Genomic DNA, 25272 nt, shown 5'->3' on the forward strand with positions numbered 1-25272 from the left:
ATGCATCCATGCTGATGACGGGTTCTGCTTGATAACGATCCAAAGCAAAGCAGACCGACGCATGTTCATTTTTATCATCTGAGTCAGATGCCACCAGCAGAAGAAGGTTGATTTTCTTTTCTGGTGGTTCAGTTCTGTAGTTTCCACATCAGAGTGTTGCTCTTTTAAGACTTCTGAAAGCATGCTTCACACTTCGTCCTTCTCAGATTTTGGAAGGGACTTCAGATCTTAAACCTTGGGTTGAGTGCTGTAGCTATTTTTAGAAATCTCAAATTGGTATCTTCCTTGCGTTTTGTCAAATCTGCAGTGACAGTGTTCTTAACTCAAACAACATGTGCTGGGTCATCATCCGAGACTGCTATAACATGAAATATATGGCAAAATGCAGGTAAAACAGAGCAGGAGACATACAATTCTCCCCCAAGGAGTTCAGTCACAAATTTAATTAACGCATTACTTTTTAATGAGCATCATCAGTATGGAAGCATGTTCTCTGGAATGGTGGCCGAAGCATGAAGGGGCATACGAATGTTTAGCATATCTGGCACATAAATACCTTGCAATGCAGGCTACAAAAGTGCCATGCGAATGCCTGTTCTCACTTTCAGGTGACAATAGGGTGACCAGACAGCAAGTGTGAAAAATCAGGAGGGGGGGTGGGGGGTAAGGTGCCTATATAAGAAAAAGTCCCAAAAATTGGGACTGTCCCTATAAAATTGGCACATCTGGTCACCCTAGGTGACATTGTAAATAAGAAGCAGGCAGCAGCATCTCCTGTAAATGTAAACAAACTTTTTTGTCTTAGTGATTGGCTGAACAAGAAGCAGGACTGAGTGGACTTGTAGGCTCTAAAGTTTTACCTTGTTTTGTTTTTGAGTGCAGTTACGTAACAAAAAAAAATCTGCATTTGTAAGTTACACTTTCAGGATAAAGAGATTGCACTATGGTACTTGTATGAGGTGAATTGAAAAATACTACTGCTTTTGTTTATCATTTTTACAGTGCAAATATTTGTAATAAAAAAATAATATAAAGTGAGCACTGTACACTTTGTATTCTGTGTTGTAATAGAAATCAATATATCTGAAAATGTAGAAAAACATCCAAAAATATTTAATACATTTCAGTTGGGATTCTATTGTTTAACAGTGCAGTTAAGCGCGATTAATTTTTTTGAGTTAATCGCGTGAGTTAACCGCTATTAATTGACAGCTCTAGTATTTTCCTATCCCAGGAGTGAAACATCAGGCGCAGTGTCCTCAATTCTCTAAGGTGCATAATTCCGTATTAGCTTCCCGCACTGAACATGGGTTATTGCAGCTGGCACCACTGTGGGTGGATCTGTAGGGTCCTATGTGATCTCTGTGCTTGGGGATGGCTTTGGTTGTGGGGTGATGCAGTTTGCCACGTCAGCGCTCTCCACTAGGGCTGCTTTCCAGTAGGTTGCAGCCACCCAGCCCTGTGACTTTTCTCCCTCTGCAAACAAACCAGCTCTTTATCAGGAAGCTGCACCAGCTGGCTGGAGGCCTGCGGGGCTTGGAACTTTCCTTTCAGCCAGGCTGAATGGGGGTCACCGGTTACCAGGTAACTACAGGGACACTGCTCTGGTTACTTAGCAACCCTGCCCTCATCACCTAACAACTACTTTTGATACTGGCTGCCTGTTGCCATGGGGAATAAGGGATCAGTAAACAGAATGACTGGAGTCCACCTCAGGCCTGAGACAATGCGAAGAAAGCTGAGAAAATAGATATCGCTTCGGTTTAGGTATTTATAATTATTTACTGTTTATGCTGTGGCAGTCCCCCAAAATGTGCTAGGCTCTGTACAGACATTTATCCTCGATCCTAAAGCCCGGGTGTTGCTTTTCCTTTGCACTGTCTTTGTCGTGTCTTTCGGCCAGCCCTGCTCACAAGTAGGGTGACCAGACAGCAAGTGTGAAAAATCGGGAAAGGGGGTGGGGGGTAATAAGAGCCTATATAAGAAAAAGACCCAAAATTCAGGACTGTTCCTATAAAATCAGGACATCTGGTCACCCTACTCACAGGGGAAGAATTTAAGGAGTCCAGCAAAACTGGCACATCCTGGGGCTGACGTCTCTCTCTTTAGATCTGCAGGGAGCTTTTCTCCTGGGCAGGGCCGGCTCTGGCTTTTTGGCCACCCAAGCAAAAAAACGAACCTTCGACGGCAAAGCAAAAAAAAAAACCTTCGACACGGACCGGCTAGCGGGGGGGAGAGGGAGGGAGTGGGCGGGAGAGAGAGAGAGAGAAGGGGGGTGGACAGGGCTACAGTTGGGTGCTGCCATGCGGCCCCTCCCGCCGCGCCGCGCGGCGCCGCCTGCCGGGAGGGCTCCGCTCCAGTCGGCGGGGAGGGAAGGATGAGGACTGCCCTGCCGGGTTTGCTGCAGGGCGCTCCCGTCCTCCGCGCCGCCTCCCCCTACAGGGCGGCCGGAGCGGAACAAAAAAAAAAAAAAGCGTCCGTGCCGCCCGAGGATTGGGCGGAATGCCGCCTCGTTCAATCTGCCACCCAAAGCACCAGCTTGCTCGGCTGGTGCCTGGAGCCGGCCCTGCTCCTGAGAGTCAAACGTTCAGCACACAGCTGCCATGGCAGTGCCGTGAACTCCCTGCCAAGTGTTTCCTGAATGCAGCAAGATGCACATTTCAGAACTTTCCTTCCCCAAGTTCAGAGGGGTTAGAAGCCAGGATTTGAGTTCAGCCCTTTTTGGAGCAAGGGGTCCGCTGGGAGGTGGTTCAGAGGTGGATATGAACTTTCCCAACATTTAGGGGGATCCAAACCAGAGTGTTGATTCTGGTGGACCCCTGGTAGGTGGGTGATTGAATCGTTTGAGAGTGAGATCAGCTCACAAGAGAGACTGAACCAAATAGTACATTTAATGGCTTAATTGTGTCCATGTTTTTCTAGGCAATTTTCACCACTGATTTTACTGATTTCAGAGTAAGAGATTTTCCATTGACTTTAACCAAGTTCTTCCCCAGCTTTGCAGATTAAAACAGGCTTCCAAGCAGCCATTGTTCTCGGTCTCTTCTCCCCCTCCTGCTTCAGAAACTCAGGGACGTGATCTACATTCCCCCTTTTTGCTTCATTTGCAGTAACGTACCCTCAGCAGATCCTGGGCACATTGTTATTTCTAAAGTGCTGTAAGGGCCATGGCTCCTGACAGCTGACCAGGTCAGGTGCCATACGAGACTGAAATCTCTGCCCTCCAGCGTTTACCCGATTCCACTGCCTTTGCAGGGAGCAGCTTTCAACTGACTTCAGCGAGAGTCAGATCAGGCCCTAAAAAGTCCCGAGCGGCTCCAGTACAGACCAATGCAAACAGAACAAAGCCAGGGTGGCTCCTAGACAGTGCCGCTGGAGCTGGGCTCACATTAGCTAGGAGCATAAGCAGGCACAAAGTGAGGAGTGGGCATAGGGCACGGAGGATGTAGTCAGGAGGGAAGCGTGGGCGCAAGGCAGGTGTTAAGGTGTCTCTGTCTGAAGATGGGCACTGAAAAAGCATCTCAAAGTAGGAGCCGCTTCTGAGAATTTGATCCTGAGTGATAAGGCCACTGTTGTCCTGAGACTGCACGTACACCTGTCCCTGTGCCTTCATCAGGACTGCCCAGGGATAGCTGAGCTCAGAGAGTGGAATGTTTCATCACCTGCCTGGTATGCCTGCAGCAAGCCCAAGCCCATGTGTCTTTTGAAGGGATTTATTTAGGGGCTCATGGAACACCTAGCAAACGTTCATTGGGCCATCTCCATTTGACAGGATTGTGTGTTGTTCCCTTTGCTATGATACCAGCAACAAAACAGGGAAACAAACCATGCCTCCTCTCTAGGGGATAAAGTGGACATCCTGTACACAACACGTTATCAGGACGCACGGTCTGTCAGTCAGGATGGATATAGAGCTGTTAGCAAATAAGTGCCATGTTTTTGCACTTGTCTGTTTCATTTTGCTCTCTCTTTGGCTTTGCTAGTTTACAGGAATGGCCCAAGTAATCGATTTGGTACCATGGCCTGAAGATGGCCATCCTGTCTACACGGCCCCAGCGGTGCTGCTGCCACTGGACCCTAGGAAAGCCATGCTGGCTGGAGTAAAGGACAGGCTTTTCCACCCAGACCTGCCAACCTTACGGCAAATGGACATGGACTCAGCAGGGAACAAACTCCCAGATGAACATTCCAGGACAACCACTGCGTGCACCAAAGGTAATGCTGCCACTGGGCTTTGATATACTCTGTTGGGAGGCAATATGGGCCTGGGGATAGTGCACTGGATGGGGACTCAGGAGAATGGGTTTTATTGGTAGCGCTGCCAATGAGTCGCTTCAGGTGGCGCATCTGTAAAATGGAGAAAATGATCCTCACCCCCTTTGAGGTCCTGGGCAGAGAAGCACTATATAAAGTGCTAGGCAGATAACACCACCATTTCTCGCACTCTGATGTTATCCTTAGAATATCAGGGTTAGAAGGGGCCTCAGGAGGTCATCTAGTCCAACCCCCTGCTCAAAGCAGGACCAATCCCCAGACAGATTTTTGCCCCAGATCCCTAAATGGCCCCCTCAAGGATTAAACTCACAACCCTGGGTTTAGCAGGCCAATGCTCAAACCACTGAGCTATCCCTCCCCCCTGAAAAAAAATGGAAATATACCTATCTCATAGAACTGGAAGGTCACTGAGTCCAGCCCCCTCCCTTCACTAGCAGGACCAAGTATGACTTTTGCCCCAGATCCCTAAGTGGCCCCCTCAAGGATTGAGCTCACAACCCTGGGTTTAACAGGCCCATGCTCAAACCACTGAGCTATCCCTGTCCCCTATAGAACAGCACCCTGGTTTTCACAGGTGCTGAGCCCCTACAACTCCTAGGGAAGTTAACGTGAGCTGTGGTTGCTCAGCACTTCTGAAAGTCGGGCCGCAAGGTCTCCGTCTACCTGCAGCCACTGGTCACCCAGAGCAGGCTCATAGCCTAGGTCACACGGAAACTGCGGTGAGGCACTAAGGCAGGGGTAGGCAACCTATGGCACATGTGCCGAAGGCGGCACATAAGCTGATTTTCAGTGGCACTCACACTGCCCGGATCCTGGCCACCGGTCCGGGGGGGCTCTGCATTTTAATTTAATTTGAAATGAAGCTTCTTAAACATTTTAAAAACCTTATTTACTTTACATACAACAATAGTTTAGTTATATATTATAGACTTCTAGAAAGAGACCTTCTAAAAACATTAAAATGTATGACTGGCACGCGAAACCTTAAATTAGAGTGAATAAATGAAGACTCGGCACAGCACTGCTGAAACCCCTGCACTAAGGTGACTTTCTTCTGTAATGTCGTGCAGTGTCTGGGCACCAGGTGAGTCCGGCATAACCCGAGGGACTCAGCTAAATACGCAGCCTGCCCTTGACTACTTCACTGATGCTTGTATGAAGTGCACTACTGGTGCACAGACAGACAATTCTACCAACCTGTATTCAAATTAAGATTAGGCTGGTTTCAATAATAAAGCCCTCCCATCCCAGGGTAACTTCTCACTTGTATGCACGCACTTGCAAGCGTGGCATAGCCCAGGGGTTCTTCTGTAATCTTTGCCCTGGCTCTATAGAAAGATGGTCTAGATAATCCTTAGTCGTGCCATGAGTGCAGGGGATTGGACTAGATGACCTCTCGAGGTCCCTTCCAGTCCTACGAGTCTATGGGCTCACCTGAGGTTTGCAGAGCTGGGCACACCTCGTGGTCTCTAGGCTTATCCCTGAACCCACAGCCAGCAGCTTTTCAGTTCTTTTTGGAAGATGAGACCCCATGGCCAGTCCTGAGAGGCCAGGCCTGGATTCCTTCCTACAGGAACAGCCCCCATTCACTATCTGCAGTTCAGATTAGCGAGGATAAAACCAGATGTGTTTGTCTTAGAAAAATGGAGGGGGAAAAAAATCAAAGCAAGTAAAAGTTAAGCAGAATAAGCCATGACTGTCTAGACGTCACAAAGTCTACCTAGCCAGGCCAAATCCCATAGTTAGTGTCTATTGATCAATTCCTTTCATCTTGGCAATGGCCTACATTGCTCTTGCCAGCAGCAGGCTGGGTTCAGTCAGTTCCAATGCATGTCTCCCCTTGGCTAAGGCTTGTATCCTCTCTATTTAATAGATTCCAGCTCCTTTGTCTTAGGGTGTCAAAATCCCTCCTTGCAATGTCAACCCTCCAACCCAGCCTCCCTGTTCAATTAGCACTGAGACATTGTTCATTAAGTTTGTTATCCCCGCTCCCCCAAACTGAGAGCAGTTCCTCCCCAATTAGCAACTGCGGGGTAGTTAGCATATCAAAGAGTTCTTTTCATGCTCTCTAGGGGCTTGGGGAATACACAGTTAACAATGTCCTCCTAAAGGTGTTGTTTGGCTTCCTGGCAAGACAACTGTTCCCGCTGTGACTGTGAGCAAACGATCCCCTTTGAATAAGAACTGTTAGCATTTAAAATGCCACCGCCTCATAGACAGGGCCTCTGTTTTCCTGCCTGAAGGATTGGGGTAGCATATTTCCTTTACCTTGTCTATACACAGAAGTTGATTTGAATCAGCTGAATCCCTTGTTGACATGGGGAAATTTACCAGTATAATTATACAAAGCACTATAAAGGGGTTACGCTAAACTGGAAAAAGACACCTTCTGGAATAAGGATGCGGCTTCACTAGGGTGACCAGACAAGTGTGAAAAATCAGGACAGGGGGTGGGCGGTAATAGGAACCTATATGAGAAAAAGATCCAAAAATTGGGACTGTCCCTATAAAATCGGGACATCTGGTCACCCTAGGCTTCACTCAGATAATCAGCACCTGGGTTAGTCTAGCCTGGGTATGAACAGTCACATTACAAAGCCTTACTGCGTCCTCACATCCCATCCCATGGGTCTTTGTGCTGCAGAGCGCTGAACCGCTCTGTGAGTCTTTCCAGGTTGGAAGAGACCTCAGGAGGTCATCTAGTCCAATCCCCTGCTCAAAGCAGGACCAATCCCCGACTAAATCATCCCAGCCAGACAACTTGTCTGTCTTACTGGGCACAGGAGGGGATTGTGGGAAGGCACTGGACAATGCTCGGCGCTCGAGGGGTTTAGCCTGCATCCTCGCTGCAAAGTGGGCATTACCAGACCAAGTGAAAGTGGCAGCCAGGTTTTAATCCATAGCCCAGGCTGGGGCAGCTAGCCTGGGTGGAAACAGCCACTGGAATTGAGTGAGGAGGTTTTGTGTGAGAGGAGGCTGGGGCAACACCCAGTGAAGAGCCAAGTGCAGCGAAGACATTCCCTGAGTGTCTCCCCAGGGAGTGATACTCCTCTAACCAGAGTGCTATCATTAGACTTGGGATAGCTGTCCTAGTGACTTTCCCCATGTACACAAGCCCATTAAAGCTAGCGCTGTTGGTGCAGCTTTGTGCCTGCCAGGCCTCGTCCACTTGCAGAAGTTGTACCCATTTACCCCCCAAAAAGACAACCCCTGCCCACAGGGCAGGCTTACCTCGGGTTTTAATTTACAGAAACCAAATTAACGCTGCATTCAAACTAGCTCCCAGGGAGTTAAAGTCCATACCACGCACACTCGTCCTGCACAGAGACCTCGCCGAGGCCAGTGTCATCAAGGTTAGGCCCTGCCCATGCTATATGGGTTAGGGCCAGGAGAGCTTTCTTTCCCTGCACTGGCTTCACCCTGACGAGTGACAGCCTTTTTATCGGGCCTGCTGGGTCCTGACTGGTCTCCGCCTCCTGTCGGCCCTTCTAGCTACTGCAGATCCAAGGCTGGCTGGTTCTGACTGCAGCTGATCATGGGAGGCCACTCCAGGCAACCCTGGAGGTCTGAACTTGCTGCTCTTCTCTGCATGGAGGGCCGTGCCCCAAGCTGGCAGCGCCTCTGGCAGGGCACAGCAAACACCTAGAGTAGGGTTACCATATCTAACAAATAAAAAAAGAGGACCCTCCACGGGCCCTGGCCCCGCCCATTTCCCCACCAACTCCGCCCCTTCCCCGCCCTAACTCCGCCCCCTCCTCCCTCCCACTCCCAGCCACGCGGAAAGGGCTGCCCGAGCGCTAACGGCTTCACGGTTTGCCGGGCAGCCCCCAGACCCTGCGCCCCCGGCCGGGGCTTGCCCAGCGCAGCTGGAGCCCGGGAGGGGAAGCGCCCAGCCGGGGGCGCAGGGTCTGGAGGCTGCCCAGCAAACCGTGAAGCCGGTAGCACTTGGGCTTCGGGCAGCCCCCTTGCCTCCGGACCCTGCGCCCCCGGCCGGGCACTTCCCCTCCCGGGCTCCGGCGGCGCAGGGTCCGGAGGTATGGGGACTGCCCAAAGCCCGTAGCGCTCAGCTCTTAAACAGAGCCGAAGAGTCAGGGGAGGAGCAGAGCCGGCATTTTCCCGGACATGTTCGGCTTTTTGGCAATTCCCCCCGGACGGGGGTTTGAGTGCCGAAAAGCCGGACATGTCCGGGAAAAAGAGGACGTATGGTAACCCTAACCTAGAGCACCCCGTCACATGGCCCCAAAGAGATTCTCATAGATTCATAGAGCTTAGAGCCAGAAGGGACCATCTAGTCTGATCTGTAGGTCACAAGCCATTAAATCTCATCCAGTGACCCCCCCACCCCCCCTGTTGAGCCCAGTGACTCATTTGGGGCTACAGCAGCTCCCAGAAAGGCGTCCAGTCCGGATTTGAAGACAGAAAGAGCTGGGGAATCCACCACTTTATGTACAGGCCAGGCCTGATACACCATCTGAAATGTATTGTCCTTCTCGAATAGTGGCAATATGTTTGGAACAAGAAAGGCTCACATTGTCACAGATGACATCATCTTAGGTCACTGTCATGTGATCCTCACAGTCAGGTGAGGACAGTTGTAGTGCCTCCTAGTGGTTGCAGATGTGAGCTGAGACTGTGGCTAAGAACAGGATGCAGAGTGCGATTAGGGTGACCAGATGTCCCGATTTTATAGGGACAGTCCCGATTTTTGGTTCTTTTTCTTCTATAGGCTCCTATTACCCCCCATCCCCTGTCCCGATTTTTCACACTTGCTGTCTGGTCACCCTAAGTGCGATTTCAGGGGGCCAAGCCTTCCTCTCTACACCAGCCATCTTGGGGTGCACTTCCATTTATGGTACCAAAGGGGGGGCTGCCTGTGTGTCCAGGGGAGGGGTGTCACGCTCTCTAATCCTGAGGCCTAGTGACACAGAGCTGAGACCTTAGGCAGCTGTCTGTGCCCTGTTGTCACAGATCCTAGCGAGCGCCCCCACTTGGCCTCCCACTAGGGCTGCTGTGAGGGGGATCCAACCTTCTATGCTCTGAATCCCCTGGGGGGGTTCAAGCCCCTGTAGACTGAACAAAGTCCAGCCACTACCCCAATCTGGGAGTCACCTTGCAGACGCTTAGGGCACAAACGTTCTCTCAGGCAGCCCCCTCCGAGTGCTGGAACCTGCCGTCCACTGGGAACAGCGCTGACCCTTCGGACCCCCTGTTCTTAACCACAAGCCTTGTCCAGAACTCCACCCCAAAGCGCGATTTGGGAAGCTCCTACTTACGGTCTAACTCCCCCTGGGACATGCAGCAGTTGCAAAGCAGTCAATATGGATACACAGTCCAGTCTAACACCTTTATGTACCAAACAAAGCACAGGAGATCATAGAAAACGATCAAACATGCGAAAGGCAGCTCACCCTCCCTTTGGGGAATCAGCCATGTTCCACAAGGCAGGGTCAGACCTCCGCCCCCTTGCCTGCCCTGCCCCTTGCAACAGCCTCCCTCATCCTAATCTGGTGCAAAATGACTCTCTCCCCCCAGTTCAGTTTTCCCCAGTGAGTCCCTTTATAGACTCTTGCTGGGGTCACCTGCGGCTCTTGTTCTGCCTTTTGGTAATTTTCCACTTCTCTCAAGCTCCCCCTCCCTTCAGACGAGAGGGAGACGTGTCTCCTGCTGTCTAGAACAAACCCATTGTCCCAGGTTGTTTTACTTCCACCAGCTTGTCGAGAGCTGCTGATCACTCACCGGGGTCCCTGGCTTGGCAGAAACATGCCCCAACTCTGCTAACTCTGGGTGGACCCACATGCCCAGAGGCTTTCCTTGACTCTGTAGTTTCATGATCCAACTTCATCAGATCAGCCCCAGTTCAGAAGCGGTGCCAACTTCATCGCACCCGTCCACACTAACATACCCACTCTTGTTACCACCGCTGGAGGAGCACCCGGGGTGGCAGGCATCCGAGGCAGCCGAGCATACAAAGGGCCTCCATGGCCCCGTTTGTGCTGAAGTCTCAACACAGTTCCTGCTAAGCTGGTTTTGAACACTATTATTTATTTGGAGTATTTCAGAAGAGTCTAGAGGCCCCAACAAACATCGGGGCCTAATTGTGCTAGATTCTGTGCAAACACCTAGTGAGACACACTCCCTGGTTCAAACAAAGACAGATGCAGCGTGGGAGGGGAAACTGAGGCAAGGAACGGGGATGTGACTTGCCCAAGATCACCCAACACGTCAATGGCCAAGCCAGGCAGGAACCCAGGTCTCCTGACTTCTAGCCTGGGGTCGTACCCATTAGACAACACTGCCCCCGCGTGGTTTTAATCAGCAGAGGTGAGGCCAAACTGTTTTAAAGCCATTTTCTAAAGCCCTATTTAGACTGTTCCATTGCAGGACCCCAGGGGTCGCCCTTGGGATCTAGGATCACTCCTAGTTTCCAAAAAATGTTCTAAAATAGTTTGGCCCTGTGCCTGCACTGGCTGGACCAGCTGTGTCTGGAGCCAGTTCAAAGGCAGTTTTCAAACAGGCTGCAAAGCCCAGTGCCTTGTCGTGGACACGCTCCTGGGCCAGACAGGTGGGCTAGGCCAAGCCCGCTCTCCACTCTTTGGAAGCGACCAAGAAGGCCACAGGTCTCATTTCTCTCCCTTCTGTTTCCCGCAGAGGATTTTGCCAACGCATCCTTCACTCTGGTGGGAGTCCCCAACAAGCGCCTCCCCTCCCTGGTGAGTCACTTCAGCCAAAGGAAGCGGGATTATGAGGGACATTTACACACCTGTTGACTTTCGGTCCAAGTCCTGGCCTTCGTGTAACCCACTTGTGCCTTCCCCGCCTTGTAAGCTCAAGCCTGAATATCATCCAGATCCACCTCTGCTTAAGCACTGAGGGACCTTCAGACATGAGCCAGCATCAGCCGTTTGCTCTGCCCTGTGCACACAAACAAGGAGCTAAAGTCCCTGTTCCAAGGCACTTACAATCCAGACCAGGTACAGACAAACCAGCTCATGTCTACACTAGGATAATGTTCTGGAATTTGGCAATCAGTTTCCACCACTGGTTCCCAGCCTGTCCCCCAACTGGGGTTGAAAAGAACATGGCTGCTAGTAGGCAGAACCAAATCAGTTTCAATACCAGCTACAGAAACATGCCAAACACCTCCTTCCAACCAGGGCAGAACATCCCTTCTGGCACGGGTGTCAAACCAATTGGTCCGTTTGTTTTCAGCCCTGGTTGAAGGAAGATGTGGGGAGGGGACCTGTGGCTGACATCTGTTGCCCTTGTCTATACTGGACTATTCAATTTTCCCACTGTTGCTACCATCAACACAGTTCCAGCAGCGGGAGCCTGAGTGTAGATAGGGCACCTGCATCCTGTGGCATCTTAACCACCATGTTGAACCAGATCTGGGCAGGGTTAGATGACAGGTAGTTAAAACACCAGCAGAGGCTACTGAAAAAGAAAAATAGTCCAACTCTAGAAGAATGGTTCAAAAAAAAATTTGGGAGGTGGTTATTATGGAAAAAATAATGCACCAATTACATACTGTGCTGGGGTGTGTTCCTGTGACAGGATGTATAAACCCCTCACTGGACAGTAAAGGGTTAAAGAGCAGTTCTGGGCTTGGGAGATCCCGCCCCTGTGCCCTTGCAGAGCATGCGCCAATTGGAGGCGGGGCTTAAAAGGGAGCCGGCGGGCTCAGCTGGGGTAGGGAGGAGTTGCTCTGAGAGTGCTGCAGGAGGATGTAGCCAGATTGGGAGAAGGAATGGCGGTGAGCGGCAGTCCTTGCGGGCCACAGCTGGGTAGGCAGCCTGTGAGATAGCACTTGTGGGGACAAACCACAGCATGCTGTAGGAAAGAGGGGGATAGGAAGTGACCCAGGGAGCTGACTTGACATGCCCCAGGGTGGAAGATGCTGGATGGGCTTTACAGGGCCCTGAGTTGGAACCCAGTAGAGCAGGAAGGCCTGAGTTCTCCTACTGCAGCCACTGGGTGGTAGACCATGGACCCGGACCTGTTCTCAGCTCCCCACACGGGCCCTGAGAGAGTTGCATTAGGCCAGGTGGATCCAATCAGCCAATTAAGCTGCAAAGGGGGGAGATTTAGGCTGTGTGGAGAGTGCTAATGAGAGGGAAGCTCACCTGTGAGGGGACAGGCAAGGCTTCTCTAAAGCCAGGAGTCTGGTAACAGTGAAGGCTGCAGAGAGGAGGCACTGAAGTCTGTCTCCATGAGGTAGGTAGGAGGAACAGGAACACATGAGAAAGAGGTTATCTAGCAGCCTTAAGAGGGGGGGTCTGACTAGGAAGACTTCACTGGAGAATGAAAAGATTGGGGACGCATGGTAGGACATAGTCCAGGGAAAAGAGCGCTGAGGAAGGTGTAGCCATAGCCCTTAACTACTTGCTGTAGGGCTCTGGGCTGGAACCCAGAGTAGAGGGTGGCCCCTACCTCCACTGCAGAGTGGTAGTGCAGTGCTAGGGGCCGTGAATAGGAAGACTGCCGGAGTGACACAGGGCAGCGGGTGTGAGGCCTGCCTGATGCTGCTTGTGGAGAGAAACTTTGAAAGACCCCCCTGGAAGGGGGATCACAGTGGGACCTGGCAGGAGAGCTGAGTCACGAAGCCACATTGCAACTCGGTGAGCAAAAGAAGAGCTGCCAAGGTAGAAGAAGAGAAAGGGGGTGCTGAACCAGGTGGAGCTAATCCTCAGAATTGCCAGAAGGAGGCGCCACCCAGCAGTGAGCAAAGTGCCCTGTGACACATACCCAGCAAAACAGAAGATAAATAAATAGGCAGATATTTTGTTACCATTTATTCAATACTCAAAGTACATGCCCTTGCCCAAAAAACAGCACATCAGTCCAATTCTTTTGAATAGCGACATTTGACAGACATGCCTGGTCTGTTAAAGGTATGTAATCAGAGATTTCAATCAGTAAAAATCACACACAAAAAGCCTCCAAACAGCAGATGTTCTCCACTAGGATGCCCATGTGACTTCCGCCACAGGAGGCTGAACTTCTGGTGGCAGCAGTGGGAATTTTTAAGGGGGAAAAAATATCTAAGCCCTAATTCTCATTTGTACTAAGGCCACTTTCAGCTCTCTAGCAGCTTAAAGGATTTTTCTGCTTGTTTAAGAACCCTTTACACCATCTTAGCATAAATGAGACTCGGGGCTGTAATGTAGACACATTCTTGGACAACTGGTGGTGAATATCCCCTTGTGATAAGGACATCAGCTACCACGTGGGGCAGGACTCATTGCTGAAAGGCTTTGGGGAAGAACTGTGTTGATAAGAAGGGATTTAAGGGAGGAGAGGGGGAGAAGGAACAGTGGGACTGGGAGTGGCAGGAGAAGAAACGGTGTAATTGAAATTGTAAATACACTTGTTTCTTTATGATAGATTTGGCCCAGATTTCTCGGGTGTGTGGGTCTTGTTCTCTCTTCAGGCACTGGGGGGCAGCCTGAGCTCAGGTTTGCTTCATGGCTCTCTCCCCCAAGGCTTAGCTTTCTCAGAAGCTGGTTACCTGTGAAGAGCAAACAGAGATAAAGAGGGACTCAGTTCTAAGCAGGATTCCCCTACGCCCCACATCCCATCAGAGTTGGATCCATCTGGCTTTTATTCCAAACTCTCTTAAGCTTCAGTCTTTCCAGTTTCAGAACAAGAGCAAGTAGCTTGCAATCGCTTCTCAGCTCACCTCCGACTAGTGAATTCCGTTGCCTCTGCATTTTTTGTTACCATGTGCCATAACCGTGGGGCCTAGAGATTAAGGCAGCAGGGCGGTTTCTACAGGTACTGTTATCTGAGGATTTTAGAAGCCAAAGTAAGCTCAGAGAGCAGCCAGTCATAAAAAACTTTAGAGCGGTAAGCAATGGTGGTTTTGCGGTGGAAGAAGGTAAGGATCCTGGATTGCACTATAAAAAAGCTGTTTGCGCTGAGTGAATTCACAGAGAACGCAGCCACTCATTTCAGATGTTCAAACCCCAGTTTAGCCCCAAAAGTGGGATCATTTTCAGGGCGGGTAATATGATGCCAGTTATTAGACCAACACATGCTTTGCAATACCCCAGCTGACAGTCGTTGGCACAAAGGCGCTTCTCATTGCGTATTTATTGGCCTATTCAAAGGGACTATGTTGTGTACTTTTAGTAAGCAATGCAGATACGAACATTTTCTCTATGTAAAGACCACGTGTGATGGAGTGGGCCGAGCGTAGGAGCCAGGAACCCCCGCTGTCTAATCCTGGCTTTGACACTGACTGGCTTTGAGCATGTCACGTCACTTCACAGGTCCTCAATTGTTCCTATTTGTAAAATGGGGATAATACTTGCCCTGTCTCACAGAGCTATCATGGAGATCGATGTTACTCGACAGTTCTGTAGCACTTTGTACCCCAGGCTCTCAAAGCCCATTGCAGGCACTGATGAGTTGATCTGCATAAACCCTACAAGGCAGGTATCTATTAGCAGCTCCATAGACTACACAGCAGGCCCCCAGATGGTGGGACTGAAGCCCAGCCAGGTTAATGAGACATAGCTGTAGATTCGGCAGGGAGTCGCTAGCCGATCTGCTGGCTCCCTGTACTCTCCCTTGGCCCAGATCCCCAAAGGTGTTTAACTGCCCAACTCCCAGTGAAATCCTTTAAGGATCTTAAGTGCAAGATTGTTCTTCCCCCATTAATCAGTTAAGGTGGACGAGGCTTTGCCAAGTCTATAGCATTACACATATTTGCCGCATAAAAATAAGCCAACTAGCCAAGACTCTGGAGCCAGGCCTGTGCCAGGTGAATGTGGAACAGTCTGACTATAGGCGCCGACTCCTGCTCCCGCCGATAGGTGCTCGACCCCCCTCTGCCCTTGGCCCCGCCCCCACTCCACCCAAGTCTCCACCCCTGCCCTGCCTCTTCCCACCCCTGCTCTGCCTCCATCCCACCCCCATTCCACCCCCTTCCCCAAGTCCCCACCCCACCTCTTCCCCCCGAGCGCATTGTGCCCCCGCTCCTCCCCTCCCTCCCAGAGCGCCACCAAACAGCTGTTTGGCAGCGGGCAGAAGGGTTGGGAGGGACAGGGAGGAGCAGGAACGCAGTGCACTCAAGGGAGGAGGCGGGAAAGAGGCAGGGAGAGCTTGGCTGCCAGTGCATGTGGAGCACCCGCTAATTTTTCCCCATGGGTGCTCCAGCCTCGGAGCACCCATGCAGTCAGCACCTATGAGTCTGACTGTAAAAGGATACCAGATGGCTCTGGATTTTCTACTTGCTGGCTGCAGATTAGGGGGAGGGAACTAACCTCTATTGTTGTATTGGCCTGCTGGTCAACTGCATGGGTGGGATGCAAAGGGTTCAAAATGGCTGCTTGCCCTGCACCCCCCCTCCCTGCTGAGCGCCCAGCTGGGAGCCTGCAGTAACCTCTCTCTTTGGCTTTGCTACTCAGGGGATGACCGAGCTGGGCCAGTCGCTCACTGCAAGGTACCGAGCAGGGAAGATGGCTCCACTCACTCCCAGCACTAACCACGAGGAATGGCCAAGCTACACGCGGGCTATGGATGACTGGTCACGCTTCGTCTCCTCTGCTGGAGAATTCAAGCTACCCAGCGTCAATAAGAAAGGTACAGCCAGGCACACGGTAGGGGCAAAGCCTCTCTTTGAAGGAAGGGAAAAGCCAGCATCATTTCATCTCTTAGATAGGCAGCTCTACGACCCACCTGCCTGCTTGTTTGGGAGACAAGTTCAGATGCTGCCTACTCCTTTTGAGGTTTAAATGACTAGCGGTTCTTCCAATGAGCAAGGTGAAGCCAGGCCAAGACTTCACTGATAAAATTACAGCTGTGATATTGACCAACACAACACCATGGGAGCGCCGAGGTATTGTATGTGCCACTGCCTTCTGGCTCTGCCAGGGGTTTGTAAGGGTGGCATTTCCACATGTGTACATGCTGCGTCAGAGCCAACCCATATGCACAGTAAACTGTCCTCTCTTTTTGGAATAGCCGTGCTGTCAGATCAGGGCTACAGAGCCAGCTGGAGATATAGATGAGCCGGATGCAGAAATCCATTCACCCTACCTGTATTTTCCAGAATGACTTGCCAGAGCCCCATCGAGAATGTGATTATGCAGAGTTAGTTGCCACGTCTGTGGTATTCTAGATTCTTACCTTTCATAGTAAAAATATGAAGTCTCTAATCCTGGTGGCGGCAAAGAAAGCTTTCTGGGTGTGGAATGAATGTGACCAGTGCAGTGCCTGCGCTTGCTCAGAAAGGTGCACAAGCTCCCATTGGTCTCCATGGGGTGTTAACTCAGGAACTTAGTGATGACAAGTCAACACCAGTTTGCTGATCACTTTCGCAGAACGTGCTTCCTCCAAACCACCCCCAGCAGAAGCCCCAAATGTAGTACAGAAATTGGCAGCAAACTGGCCAGGGCAGATTTGAAGGCAGTATAAAATAAAATGAAATTAATATCTAAATATATTAGACAAGGGCACCCAGATGCTCTGGTGATGGGCACCACATCGGTACCGGGCTGGCTGGGGCAGTGAAGGGGACAGGACAGGAGGGGCCGTTGCTTTATTTCGTTTTCCATGGACACTGGCGAGCAGGGCGAAGCAGCTCTCTTGGCAGCGCAAAGACCATCAGTTCGGACATGCTGGCTGGAGCTCCCTCCACCTTTCTCCTTCCTCCCTCAGCGCGCACGGGGGGGGGGAGAAATATGTTAGACTCTTGCTGCCCACCTTGGAGGACAGGAGTCTAGAGCGCAGGTGGGATATTCACAATGAGGGAGTCACTCTTGTCGCATTCCCATGGGTTGCCAGGCTGTGTTCTCCCAGGATGCTGTGCCGCCTGGGTATGGTGTGGGGCTATCAATTAAAGTCATAATTAAAATATTGGAGTGCGACAGGGCTGGGGTCACTCGTGATAATAACATGTGTACTGTTCTCTCTCCCCCCAGTGCTCGGGTTCAGCTGTTATGCTGTTAGGTACTTAAAGCCAGACGTGTCTCAGACGTGGAGGGTAAGGAGTTCTCCCTGCTACTGAATCGTCGTGCTGCTGTCTCCTGCTGGGAGCCCTGGGGATCACAGGTTGCTTGGGGGAAAGTGGAATTTATGTTTAACCTCCTCAAGACAGGCATTTTGCATCAGCACATGGGCTATGAGCCACGGCCACCCCATCCTTTCCGTATTGCTCACTCGGATGGAGGTCCCAGCTAGAGGGGAGGGGAAGTCTAGGAGTTGCCAGTACGGAGAAATTGAGACCCACTGGGTTAGTGGAACACTGTCATGGGCAGGAGGCCAGACTAGATGATCACGCTGCTCCCTTCTGGCCTTAAAATCTGAGTCTAATGCACTTCCGGAGCTGGTTGGCTGATGTTGGGGAAGGCTCTTAGTGTAGCTTCATAAACATGGGAGGAGGAAAGGGCTTTTCCCTCATAGCCTACCAGATTCCTAGACCCCCTACAAGGATTCTCCGATTTCTCTTTTACCAACTAGGACTCGAGTTCATAACCCACCTGGGTTTTACCACAGCAGATAATTCCATTTCACCATTCCCCACCCCATAGGCCGCCCTGGGATCCACTGCTCCAGCTTTACTCTCTCCATGGGCACAGTTACATGTACGCTCATGCCCCAATGTGTGTGCACCGGGGGGGCTGCATGTATACAAGTCAGGCCCTTGGGAGATTTGGGCCCAGAGATATAGGGAAAAGCTGCCTGGCAGTCAGAGTGGGGAAGGGGAGGTCAGGAGAAGGAAAGGAGGAGGCAGCTGCCAACTGACAGGAGTATCTTTATAGTCCCAACCCCGGCTCACCAGTAGCAGCAGCTGTAACAGCCCCGGGCTGCCTAAATCACAGGAACTGAACAGGAAGCAGCTCAGAAGTTCTACATTTCCTTCACAGTAATAACCCCCCACCACTCCCAGCCTGGACCTTCTCGCCTGAAAGCTTCTAGAGTGCTCTACAAGTTGTACTGCACATTCCCTCGCCACTAAAATGCAGCCACCTCTGGGGTGGAACACGGCAGCCCTTCTGCACCTGCCACAAGGTTTTTTGCTCTTGTTTCAAGACGGGGAGGCCCCATGGGCTCACCAATGACCACAAGACATTAGATTTTACATCTCATTTGAGCAACTGTGACCCTGGGCACCAGAGGCAGACAGACCTTGCAGTCCCTTCTAACCCTATGATTGGCTCAGGCCTGACTGAGACAAGAGCGCCACCTATTGAAACATGTGCACCACTGCCTACAGCAGCTGGATTTGCCATGATTATGTCCCATCCAAGGTGTGACCTATTCTAGCACTTATTAGCTTCCAGACCTTGTGGAAGGAGGACTTCCCCGGTCACAGAAAAGGTTTCGAGGTACCTTTATTCTTGGGAAATACAGTTTCGGTTCCTTTTCTTGAGACTAATGCAACCTGCCAATATAAACCAGATGCGACTGGATTGAAATCAATAGAATGACACTGGGGTAAAACAGGTGGGAGAGGAGAATCAGGCTAGTGGCCTAGATTCTACACTGGGCACGCAGCCAGTCAGTCAGGGGGTTGCTATAGAAACAATGGGAAACTTGACATCTACCCGTAGTGGTCAGGAGAGGCTGGACTCTAGTGCAGTGGTGCCCAAACCTCTCCCCTGCCCCCTTACCAGCAATGGAACATGTCCGTGCCACCCCGGGCCGGGAGCGGAGTCACGGAGTGATACTCCCTCCCGTGGGGGCTGGCCTAGGCCCCACCATGCTCCTCAGATGTTCCTCTGTGCCCCTCTAGGGGAGCATGCCCCACAGTTTGGGGACCACTGCAGTAGTGGCTGGACTGGTGGCCGCAAAGGGGTGCAGATGGAGGGGGGGGGGCTACTTGGGTCCAGTGGCCATCTCTGACCGCCCTCCCCGCTCTGCACTGTCCTTCCAGTACTGCCTCAATCAGAACCCCAGCCTGGACAGATATGGACAGAAGCCCCTCCCTTACAACAGCACGTAAGTAGCCCCCGGCTCCCCAACCCAGGCTGCTGTTGTAACCCCGTTGTGCCTTTCTGTGACTCACACCGTCTTCTGATCCTTTGCAGCAATGTCTTCAGGAGCTTTGGGTCAGCATACAGGTAAACAGCAGAGATGCTTCTGAATTCAGCAAGTGGGCCAAGGCCAGTAGTAAAGAGGGGGAGATTTGGGGGGACACGAGGGTGGGGAGTGCATGGAGGGAGGTAATGTGCTATCTCACCCTAGGGAAGTTGGCTGTAGGGAAGGAGGAGAGTAATTTGCATACAGCCCCTTATCACCCTCCCTCTGCCAGATATTCCCTGAGGGCCAGGCAGTAAACTCCATATTCTCCGCAGGTGAATAACTGCTCACCAATGAAAGGAAGGGGTTCACCGTCTGGCTCAGAAGCCAGCACCATCACCGCCCTCAGCTGGGGAGGAGACAAATGCCCCACGCCCCCCAGTTCTGATTTGCAAGTGCTAATTGGATTCCAAGTGCACACACAAAATCAAGGGACCAGCTGTCCTGCTTTGACTTGCAGATGGATGGGATAGTCCTAACCCATCTGCCTTTGGCCTAGCCTAAATTTGGACAACACAATGCTACTGTGCAACTCTGCCATCACACTGGACTGCTGGCAAAAGAAACCTGTCCCCCTCATGAGCCTGTGCAGAAAACTAGCACCCACAGGGAATGCAGTTAGTGAATCATTCATCCCCCGACGCCTTGCAGTTGAACGTCTTCGAGCCTGTAAGAAGCACCCGTGCATACCATGGCTATAAAGACTTTACAAACAGCATTGTGTCTACTGAAGCAGAGTATATTAATACCACATTGTGGCTGAGAAGTTTACAGCACAACACTCAGGGACTTTAAAAGTTGTGGTCCTTACACCAAGTGCAATTCCTCCTCCTTGGCAATCACTAGTATTCTGCTTCAATGGCCAGGATTGCTGTAACTAAACCAGCATGTGGGCGTATGGAAGTGTAGCTTGTTGTGACTGCAGTCACAAGTTACTTTTTTTTTCTTTTTTTTTTTTTCATTTGCACAATCTTGCATTTCACTTCTCCGCCCCTGCACGCTATTAACCTAGCACGGGCTTTCCCGTGGGATTTTTTTTAATTGAAATAAATCCATTTCAGGTTACACGCTTTGTAATAAATACAGATGCCAAATCCAGCTAACGCCAGTTAGGTGCATGTGCTCAAACATTGATCCCCTGCCAAAATGAAGTAATTTGCATGCGTATACATGGAGCATCTACTTGTGTGTGCATGCAGGCCATTCGAATCAACACACTGGTTTCTACAAGCTCCTGCTAGGTGAGAGAGAGGGGGCCTGGTACCCTAGGACAAGACAACGGTTGCCTGACTAGTTGGTTCCAAATATTAGAGGCAGGGGCATGTTTACTCTGCACTTTCGAGGAAGCGAATAGCTGGCCTTAAGCTTGATCCCTAAGAAGAATAGGGAGGAAAGCTGAGGTAGAAGGGACAGAGAAGAGACGGGGAGGGTCCCTGGAGTGGATAGAGAATGGGTGGGACTCAGGGAAGGAGAGAGAGGGAGAAGTGGATTCTCTTAGGAACAGACAAGGGGAAAAGGAAGTGCTCCAGGGGAGGAAGAAGGGCTAAGGCCTAGTACAAGTGCTTAGAGGAAAGGGGGATCACCCAGTGAAAGCATTTGAAGCCGTTTGTTGTGCTTCATCAAATGCTGTGTCTGTTTTCCTTCCCAGCCGCTCGCACTACCTCCAGCCCTGGCGCTAGACGGCAGGAAACAGGAAAAGGTGCGGAGCCCGAGGTGAATCTACTTGGCCTCTGACAGCCAGCTCCAACAGCCAAGGCGCACAGGATCCGAGAGCGGCCGTGGGGAAGGGCAGGACATACACCTTGGTTGCACTTCCTAGCAAATAAAAAACACTCTTAAAATGTCTAAATATAACGAAGAGAGGATGAGGGAGGGGCTTCCTGAGGGTTTTCAGACCTTTCTCCCGCCACCCTGCCATTCAGCCTGAGCTGAGGGGAAGCCAGGAATGGAAAGTTGGTGTGAGCTAAAAAGAAAGATGTTTGCTGGACGTTTTCAGAGATGCACCAGTCAATTATACACAGAAACACCAAAAGGCCCCAGTCAAGGATCAAGGCACCACTGCGCTAGGTGCTGTACATATATCAAGATATCTTCTCCTTCCCTGCCATGCACATGTAGCTCAAAGAGCGAATGCTGGACACTGAGGCAACCCTTACCTTGTGTCCTGGCTGTTGGAGATGCTCATAGTGTCCCTGTTCCCTCTTTCCTCCCACCCATCTAACCTGCTAGCATTTACTTCCTATCATTCACTGGGATAAGGCTCATCTCTCCCGCACCCAGCCCCACCTCCAGAGCACTCTGTGCCTCCCAGGGCCGGGGCGCTCTCCCTCCCAGCAAATACCCTGACTGCCCAGAGTGCCAGAACCTCCCAGCCCAGCTCTCTGTGCCTGCTTCACTCCTAGCACAGCCTGGCAGGATAGGCAGAGCAGATTTACTAACAGTTGGAAGGTGCCTTTAAAATGAGCACAGGCCTAGACTGGACCAGTGGAGCTCTTTAAACTTAGGTGAGTCAGCCTCTCTGTGCCTCACTTCCCATCTGTGAACTGGGGATGGTTATTCACACTGCCCTGCCCCTCAGGACTGTCCTGAGGATAAAGACATGAATTGTGCAGTGCTCAGATACTCGTGATAGGAGCGAGACACGTACCCTAGGTAGACAGACAAACTAGGTGTAACAAAGCAAATTACTGGAGAGCCAGGAGAAGCAGCACTGGAATGGGACCCCGCTGAGCGGACACAGTCTTCTGATGCCCAGGCCAGAAATGCATGGCCCTGTTATCAGCTCGAGGGGAAAGGGCCATTGCATTAAATTTTACACTGACCCCTTGCTTAAGCGACATTCCTAGGCTATAATGCTACCCAGAGACGGGTGCGAAGGGAAGGCATGGAGCTGCATTATGCCAGCAAGAAATACCCACAGTATGTTTGATACTGAACCATGGGGCAAAAATAGATCCCTTCGGCGCTGCAGCGTCTGACGTCTGTTGGCTAACTTAGTCTGGCAGCTTGGCTTCGTTTGAAATTGTAACAAAGGGGAGCTGCCCCCGTACGGTGACCAAGGGCATCAGCAGCGACTGAACACCGCAACTTCAGCACCAAAAGGGCAAGCCCCTGCCACCGGAGCTACTTTGAACAGCGTTGCAGCTGTTTGAGTGGCTAGGGCGAGACATCCTAACTAAGCCAGCACATTTCAGAATCACCTCTTAGTAGAAGGTGCCTAAATGAAAAGAATTCTAAAGGCTTTGAGTCAAAGACTAACATCCTATTCTAGCGTTTGGCTTGGAGAAGAGTGGACGCAGACCCAGAGAGGTAATGCCAGGGGTATATTAATTCTTAAAAGCCTACACCAGAAAAAGCCGGTATTAAGATGGTGGACAAGCAATCACAATCACTAAGAAAGGCCAATAGTGGCAGATGGGAGCCTAGTGGTGTGCAGTGTCCCACACTCCCAGGAACTAGACCATCACCTCTATGAAATGGGTTTAGATTGAATGTGGTTTATTCCTTCTGGTGCAGCATTCATGGCCTGCACGTTGATTACTAACTGGTGCCGTGCAGCTCACTGGGCGTGGTACAGGTTTTCAGGATGGCGCCACAGGCCAGGGGATGGGAGCACTGGCCTGGGATTGGGAATCGAAAGACCAGGCTTCTTATCCCAGCTCTGCCAATGACCTGGTCAAGTCACTTCACCCCTCCATGCTCCTGCTTCCCCTCCCTCCCTTTGTCTTGTCCATTAGCCTGAAAACTCCTCAGAATAGGGAGCGTTTCCTACCCTGCATGCACAGCCCCTAGCCCCAGTCTCAGTTAGAACCTCGAGGTTCCTGTAATAACGTGTGTATGAAATAGGGTGAAGCATCTACAGCCAAGGAGAGGCACAGGAAACCTACTACTAAAGAAACCACAAGGGCATGATGCTGTATTTGCTTTTAATAGGGTAATTGTACTATAGTGGTGCAGTCCTACCCCAGCAGCCACAGCCACACCACTCCAGCCAGGGCCTACAGCAGCAATGCTCGCCGTGCGGGAGGAGACTATAAAAACGATTCAGCTAGTTGCTCAGTCACAAGACAAGTAACAGGTTTGGGGCGAGTTGGTGCCTGCAGTGCAGTAATGCTCTGGGCTGTTCACATTCTGCCTACCCTCAAACACAAGGACAAGTGCCAAAAATCTTACCTGAAAGCCACGAATGCTTTTTTGGGGACAACTAAAAAGCCATTCAATGTACATTAAGCCTGAGTAATTATTGGTTCTGAGGAAGGATGAAAAGAGTCTGTAAAATGAAGGTTATCCCTGCTCTGCTTCAGTGTCTTTAGGTGGAAAACACATCACACGTTTATACAGAGCACAATTCTGTCACCCGTGCGTGGAGCAGTAGGATTTACCTGCAGAGGTAGGGGCGTCTCAGCGAGAGACCGGCTGGCAGAGTCAGGCCCAGAAGAGAGCAGGCAGACACCCCAGCTGTCTGGTTGCTTGGAAGATCTCGTAGTACTTTCTTGTTCATTGATGAGACCCAAGAGTAGCAGGGAGGCTTCTGTTACCTGCCATCTCACATCCCGGGACAACTTCAGTGAACAAGGCATTGCCAAGAGCATTTAACAAAAAGGAAAAATGGTGTTAAGAGGCAAATACTTATTTCTGCGTGGCAGGCCCCTCCAAGCAGGGTTAGAAGGCGCTTTTGGTACAGAAATCAGCGTTCACCAATTCTGTTGTGCAGTTAAAACCTACATCAGAACTGTGTGTTGTTCAGTCCATTCACATTGCTGTATAGGCCATGTTCATTGCCTGCAAGGAGCCTTACCTCTGAGAGCTTTAGAGGGGCACTAATATAATGACTATCACCAGCTTTGACTCCAAAGGAAGTTTCAGCTCCTGCTGCCCAGGCCTCAGTGGGTTTTGGCAAGCACAGTAGTCTTGTGCCTAGGGTCAGTTAGAGTGGACAAGTTAAGTTACTCGAGAGCAGGGCTTTAGAGCCATGAGGGAGGATAAAAGAGGGAGACACGGTGCTCTTCCCAGACTATCCATGGAAGGTGGATGAAGCAGGTTAGGGAGGATGATCAAAAGGCAACTTACAAACAACAGGACATATCCGTTTCTAAGACAATTAGGAAGTTGAATCAAATACAGTATTTCACTTTCCAGCGGGCTAGGAGTAACAGCACAGAACATTACCAGCTCCTGTCAGTAAACAGACGCCAGTCCCTGAAATGGAGAGAAGCCTCCATGATCTTTGACACAGGCCCAATTAATGGGATCGCACAGAAAGGTGGAAACGAAAGATACAAGCTGAGAAATAAAACAGCCCTTCAGTACTTTCAAAGCAGCATGAAGCCTTTCAGTTGAGTGAATTTCAACCACTTGTATGGGTAGCCTTCCCCCCTGGTACTTAGCTGATTGCATCTATTGAAGCCCCACATCACAGTAGGATGGTAATAATGCCTATAGATTAAATAGCCTCTGTTGCTACGCACATTCCCACCTGTGTGGCATGCTGGTTTAAAGTTAGACTGAGAATGACGACAGGAGAGGTTTTCTATGCTGATAGAGCCAGTGAAACGATTAGGAGTGCTTACCTTACAGAGGAGACAACACGGAGCAAACATGTGAACGATATACAAAACATCGAGTGGATGGACTGGATGCTGCTACCCACCCTCTCAAACATTTTAGATGGGGAAAGTGAGGCCGCGAGGTGAAGTGCCCAAGGTCACTCAGCTAATCAGTGTCAGAACCAAGAACAGAACTCTGGTCTCCAGATTTGTGGAATGGGGAAAGCAGTAACTCTTAAATTCCTCAAAGCAGCACTGAACTATGCAAATACCATCACAGGCAACACAAGCTGGTAGGAGAATTCGAGAGTAGCACCATTGAGTTACTAAGGGTGGGCTTTTTTTTTTGGTATGGGAGACACAGAATAGGTTTTTTCAATCACAGAACAGCCTTTTAAAAAAAAAAAAAAAAAAAAAAAAAAAA

At 50.7% G+C, this 25272-nt stretch overlaps 1 protein-coding gene across 1 annotated transcript; it reads left to right on the plus strand.

Moving 5' to 3' along the window:
• Window positions 1-1673: 1673 nt before the first annotated feature.
• TEPP (testis, prostate and placenta expressed) lies at window positions 1674-21147 on the plus strand. Its single transcript, XM_034788955.1, has 8 exons — window positions 1674-1767; window positions 3984-4215; window positions 10924-10985; window positions 15687-15861; window positions 17202-17263; window positions 19157-19221; window positions 19311-19343; window positions 20951-21147. The coding sequence occupies exons 2-8, from the start codon at window positions 3993-3995 to the stop codon at window positions 20979-20981; spliced, it is 651 nt and encodes a 216-aa protein (XP_034644846.1). The 5' UTR covers window positions 1674-1767; window positions 3984-3992; the 3' UTR covers window positions 20982-21147.
• The last annotated feature ends 4125 nt before the right edge of the window (window positions 21148-25272 follow it).

This window comes from Trachemys scripta, chromosome 13, assembly GCF_013100865.1.
Source record: "Trachemys scripta elegans isolate TJP31775 chromosome 13, CAS_Tse_1.0, whole genome shotgun sequence".
In the NCBI taxonomy this organism is placed as follows: domain Eukaryota; kingdom Metazoa; phylum Chordata; order Testudines; family Emydidae; genus Trachemys; species Trachemys scripta.

Coding starts and splice junctions, on each gene's coding strand:
- TEPP (XM_034788955.1), top strand. CDS start 3,993: ATGGCCCAAGTAATCGATTTGGTACCATGGCCTGAAGATGGCCATCCT. Junction 10,986..15,686: donor ACAAGCGCCTCCCCTCCCTG/GTGAGTCACTTC, acceptor TTTGCTACTCAG/GGGATGACCGAGCTGGGCCA. Junction 19,344..20,950: donor AGCTTTGGGTCAGCATACAG/GTAAACAGCAGA, acceptor TTTCCTTCCCAG/CCGCTCGCACTACCTCCAGC.